General features: G+C 66.2%; 1 protein-coding gene and 1 long non-coding RNA gene across 2 annotated transcripts in view; one reads left to right on the top strand and one right to left on the bottom strand.

Annotated features, from left to right (window-relative positions):
* The first annotated feature begins 1412 nt into the window (after positions 1–1412).
* On the top strand, positions 1413–3790 carry LOC113960355. The gene is made up of 3 exons (XR_003532018.1): positions 1413–1618; positions 2683–2772; positions 3678–3790. It is a non-coding gene; the product is annotated as an uncharacterized LOC113960355 (long non-coding RNA).
* Positions 3791–5478: 1688 nt separating this feature from the next.
* SHD (Src homology 2 domain containing transforming protein D) overlaps positions 5479–5768 on the bottom strand; it is a 4452-nt gene continuing 4162 nt past the window's right edge. Inside the window, exon 6 of the mRNA XM_027669884.1 lies at positions 5479–5710. Coding sequence (XP_027525685.1) covers positions 5524–5710 — 187 coding nt within the window. The 3' untranslated portion in view covers positions 5479–5523. The remainder of the gene's footprint in view (positions 5711–5768) is intronic.

Below are 5768 nucleotides of genomic sequence, written 5' to 3'. Positions count from 1 at the left end.
CATCCCTCTCTCCATCCCTCTCCCCATCCCTATCTCTGTCTCCATCCTTTTCCTCATCCCTGTCCCCATTTTCTGGTCCCCATCCCTATTTCTGTCCCCATCCCTGTCCCCATCCTGGTCCCTATTCCAGTCCCCATCCCTATTTCTGTCCCTATCCCTGTCCCCATCCCTGTCCCCATTCTGGTCCCCATCCCTATTTCCGTCCCCATCCCCGTCCAAATCCCTGGAATCCCTGTCCCCATCCCCCCCTCCTCCCCCCCTCCCGGCCCCCTCCCTGTCCCCGTGTCCCCCCCCGGTGTCACCGCGCGGGGCGGAAGCCGCGGTGTCACATCTCCGGGGGTGACTGGAGGGCCAGGAGGCTGCGGGGACACAGCGGCGCTTTGGGGACAAGGACAGCGCGGGGACAGGGGGACGCGGCCCCTCCGAGGGGGGGCTGGGGCGGGATGTGGGGGCTCGGGGTCCTCATCCCCCTCCTCGGCGGTGAGTGGGGGACACGGGGGACACGGGGGACACGGGGGACACTGTGACTGGGCCGGGGGAGGGGGACAGGCCACCCGCGGGGCACTGGGGCAGGGGGGCTGCTGGGGACATCTGTCCTGAGGGTTGGGGACACTGCGTGGGGACAGGTTGGGTGGACAGGGGTGGAGGGGGAGACAGGGCAGGGATGGACGGGGGGGACACGGGGAGGGGACAGGGTGGGGTCAGACAGGGTGAGGGGGGACAGGGAGGGGACAGAGATGGGGGACAGGGAAGGGACAGAGATGGGGGGACAGGGAGGGGTAGGGATGGGGGACAGGAAAGGGGACAGAGGTGGGGGACAGGAAAGGGACAGAGGTGGGGGACAGGGAAGGGATAGAGGTGGAGGGACAGGGAGGGGACAGAGATGGGGGGACAAGGAGGGGACAGAGGTGGGGGACAGGGAAGGGACAGAGGTGGGGACAGAGAGAGGACAGAGATGGGGGGACAGGAAGGGGACAGAGGTGGAGGGACAGGGAGGGACAGAGATGGGGGACAGGAAGGGGACAGAGGTGGGAGACAGGAAGGGCACAGGGTGTGTGGTGACAGGATGGGGCGCGCGGTCAGAGGCAGCGGTGACAGGGGACACGTGGGCAGCGAGCCTGGCACCCCCTGTCCCCTGCACCCCGTGGGGGACCCGGGGTGGGCTGGGGGGTGACAGCCCCCCGCGACCCCCGCGCTGTCCCCACAGCGGGCGCCCTGCGGGTGCTGCAGAGCCCGGGGGAGGCGCGGGTGACAGCGGGTGGCACGGTGGCCCTGGGCTGCCGGGTGGAGGTGGCCAGGCGCCCGTACCAGCTGCGGATGGAGTGGGTGAGGGCCGGGGGGCGCGGGGCGCTCTGTGCCACCCGCCTGGGCACCCTCGGCCCCGCGCCCCCCGCCCTCTGTGCACCCCCCCTCCGCCTGGCCTGGCAGCCCCCCCGGGCCACCCTGAGCCTGCCCCGGGTGTGGGACAACGACAGCGGGCGCTACCTGTGCCGGGTGACCCTGGAGATCCCCCGCTATGCCACGGCCACCGGCGCGGGCACCGTCATCATCGTCACCAACGTCACCGATGTCACCAACGTCACCGATGTCACCGGCACCGGGCACGACGGCACCGCCGGTACCGCCGGGACCCCCCAACCCTGCCACGGGGGGCTTGGGGGGCCAATGGGACACCCCACTGGGGACGGGGGCAGGGAGGGGGGCACGGGGAGGTGGCTTCACCGAGGGGCTTGAGGGGATCGTTGTGGGGTTGGTGGGGTCACCGAGGGGTTGGTGGGGTCACTGGAAGGTGGCACCGCTGAGGGGGTTGAAGGGGTCCCTGGGGGGGTGGTATCGTTTTGGGGGTTGATGGGGTCACTGAGCAGTTGATGGGATCACTGGGGGGGTTGGTGAGGTGACTGAAGGGGTTGATGGGGTGACTGGGAGGTGGCATCACTGAGGGGGTTGATGGGGTCCCTGAGGGGCTGATGGGGTCACCTAAGAGTTGATGGGGTCCGTGAAGGGTTTGATGGGGTCCCTGGAGGGGTGGCATCACTGGGGGGGTTGATGGAGTCACTGAGCAGCTGATGGGGTCACTGGGGGGGTTAATGGGGTCACTGAGGAGTTGATGGGGTCCCTGAAGGGCTTGATGGGGTCCCTGTGAGATGGTATCACTGGAGGTGGTTGATGGGGTCACTGAGGGGTTTTGATGGGGTCACCAAGGGGATTGATGGGGTCCCTGAAGGGATTGATGGGGTCACTGAGGGGTTGGTGGGGTCACTGAGGGGTCAGTGGGTCTCTGAGGGGTCGGTGGGGTCCCTGAAGGGATTGGTGGGGTCTCTGAGGGGTCGGTGGGGTCCCTGAAGGGATTGGTGGGGTCTCTGAGGGGTCGGTGGGGTCTCTGAGGGGTTGGTGGGGTCCCTGAAGGGATTGGTGGGGTCTCTGAGGGGTTGGTGGGGTCCTCTGCAGGAGATGCCTGGTGGGTTTGGGATGGGCACAGTGCAGGAGGGACAGGGACAAGGATGGGGACAGGGATGGGGACAGGGCCACCCCTGACTGCTCTCCCCTCCCAGCAGCAGCTGCTGGGGGCAATGGGGCAGGTCTGTGTGTCCCCTCTGTCCCCACTGTCCCTACTGTCCCCTCCAGCCCCTGTCCGGGTGCCAGTGGTGGCAGGGGGTGACCCTGCTGGGTGTGTGTTCACAGGGGTGCTGTGGGGGGTGCTGGGGGGCCTGGGGGGCACAGCCCTCCTGGGGACAGCCCTCCTCGGCTACTACTGCTGTCACAGGAGCTCAGGTAACCCCAGCCCCAAATACCCGCTCCCAAATACCCCATCACCAACTACCCCATCCCCAATTACCCCATTCCCAAACCTCCCAGTCCCCAAATACCCTATCCCCAAACATCCCAGTCCCCAAATACCCCCTCCCCCAATATCCCTTCCCCAAATACCCCATCCCCAAATACCCCATCCCCAAACCTCCCAGTCCCCAAATACCCTGACCCCAAATATCCCTGGCCCCAAATACCCTGACCCCAAATATCCCTGGCCCCAAATACCTTTGCCCCAAATACCTCATCCCTCTATAATCCATCCCCAAATACCCCATCCTCAAATCTCCCAGTCCCCAAATATCCCATCCCCAAATCTCCCAGTACCCAAATACCCTGCCCCCAAATATCCCTGTCCCCAAATACCTCCTCCCCAAATACCCCAGCCTCAAATACACCAGCTCCAAATACTCCAACCCCAAATACAATCCCCAAATACCCCCTCCTCCAAATTTCCCAACCCCAAATACCCCAATCTCAATGCCTCCTCCCCAAATACCCCATTCCCAAATACCCCATCCCCAAACCTCCCACTCCCCAAATACCCTGGCCCCAAATATCCCCGGCCCCAAATACCCCAAGCCCAGATACCCCAACCCCAAATACCCCTTCCCCAACACCCTGTCCCTAAGTCCCAAATGCTGTCCCCAAATATCCCATTCCCAAATACTCCGTCCCCAAAGCCCCCAACCCCAAATCCCCCACCCCCCTTTACCCCCTGGCCCCAGCCCCTCCTCCCTCCTGCCCAAACACCCCCAAAAAACTCGTGTGCCTCCCCCACCTCCCCCGGGGGTCCCCCGGTGCCACCCCCCGTGCCCCTCCCTGGGGGACAGGAGTGGCCACACCCCAAACCACGCCCCGCCCCCCAGACACGCCCATCTACCAGAACGTGGTGCCCCCCCCGCCGCGGGACCCCAAAAAGCTACCCCGGCCCCCCGCCGCGGTGGCCACGGACAACCTGTACCAGGGGGTGCCGTGGTGGGCACGGGGCCCCCCCGCTGCCCCCCGGCCCTGAAAATGCCCCGATGTGCCCCCCGTGCCCGGCGGGGAGGAGGGCACCCCCTCCCCCGACAGGAACCCCCCCCCAAAAATCGTGTTTCGCAGCATCTCGGACCCTTCTCCTTGTCCTCTGTGCCCCCCCCGCGCCAGCCGGTGCCACCCCAGTGTCCCCAGCCGGGCCACCACACGTGGGCAGCTCGTGGGCACAGGGACAGCCCCCGGAGCCCCCAATTCCTGGGAATCCCCCCGGATTGTGCCAGGGGGACCACCCTCGTTTGGGGGGTGGCAGTGCCATCGGCCCCCACACACCATGAGGGTGAGTCCCCAGCACGGGGGGTGACCCCTGGCAGTGCCACCCCGTTCTGTGCCCACGACCGTGTCCTGGGGGGCTCATCCCAACTCCCTCCTTCACCCTGGGGGGTCCTGGGGGGAGCGCAGGGTCAGGAGCCCACGGGGTGGTATCGGGGGGGACACTGGTGGCAGTGCCAGGATGAGGACCCCACACACTGTGCCCAGGCTGGGACACTGGTGGTGGTGCCAAGATCAGGAGTCCAAGTGGTGGCATCAGGAGGGGACACCAGTGGCAGTGCCGAGATTAGGACCCCCCATACGCTGTGCCCAGGCTGGGACACCGCTGGCAGTGCCACCACCTCACCCTCCCTCCCACCCTGTGACAAGGGTGGGACACCGGTGGCAGTGCTGAGATCAGGACCCCCCACACCATGCCCAGAGTGGGACACTGATGGTAGTGCCAAGATCAGGACCCCCTACACCGTGCCAAGGCTGGGACACCAGTGGCAAGATCAGGACCCCACAAACTGTGCCCAGGATGGGACACTGCTGACAGTGCCACCCTCGGCAGTGCCACCACCTCACCCTCCCTGCCACCCTGTGACAAGGGTGGGACACCAGTGGCAGTGCCAAGATCAGGAGCCCAAGTGGTGGCATCAGGAGGGAACACCAGTGGCAGTGCCGAGATTAGGACCCCAACACTGTGATCAGGCTGGGACACTGGTGGCAGTGCCACCCTTGGCAATGCCACCACCTCACCCTCCCTCCCACACCGTGACAAGGGTGGGATACTGCTGGCAGTGCCACCACCTTGCCCTCCCTCCCACCCTGTGATGAGGGTGGGACGCTGGTGGTAGTGCCAAGAGCAGGAGCCAAAGTGGTGGCATCAGGAGGGGACACTGGTGACAGTGCCAAGATTACAACCCACCACACACTGTGCCCAGGCTGGGACACCACTGGCAGTGCCACCACTGGCAGTGCCACCCCCTCACCCTCCCTCCCACCCTGTGACCAGAATGGGACACCGGTGGCAGTGCCAAGATCAGGAGCCCAAGTGGTGGCATCAGGAGGGGACACGGGTAGCAGTGCCAAGATCAGGATGCCCCACACCGTGCCAAGGCTGGGACACCAGTGGCAAGATCAGGACCCCACGAACTATGCCCAGGGAGGGACACCACTGTCAGTGCCACCACCTCACCCTCCCTCCCACCCTGTGACAAGGGTGGGACACTGGCGTCAGTGCCAAGGTCAGGAGCCCCCACACTCAGTGGGGACTGCCCCCCAGGCAGTGCCACCCTCGGCAGTGCCACCCCGTCGCCCTCCCTGCCCCGAGAGCGAGCAGAGCGTGCCCGTCCCTGTGCCACACACACAGGGCTTTCCTGGGGTCCCGGGGCTTTATTGGGGTGCCGGGGCTGTCCCGGGGGGTCACGGGGGCTGCACGGCCACGGGGTACAGCAGGGCCATGTGCCGTGCCCCCCGCACGGGCAGTGCCCGGGCCGTGTAGTGCCGCACGGCCGCGGGCACCGACGGGAAGGCGGCGCCGGCGCGGCCCAGGGTGAAGTGCTGCTCCCGCGTCCTCGTGAGCTTCACGTGCACGAAGCCGTGGCTGCTCCTGGGATCCGGGATACAGGGAATGAGGGTGGGATCAGGGGATACAGGGAATGAGGGAG

Source organism: Corapipo altera, unplaced genomic scaffold, assembly GCF_003945725.1.
Source record: "Corapipo altera isolate COAL_440 unplaced genomic scaffold, ASM394572v1 293, whole genome shotgun sequence".
Taxonomy (NCBI): Eukaryota; Metazoa; Chordata; class Aves; order Passeriformes; family Pipridae; genus Corapipo; species Corapipo altera.
Note: the sequence above shows the minus strand (reverse complement) of the source record. Positions and strands in the feature narration are given on the sequence as shown.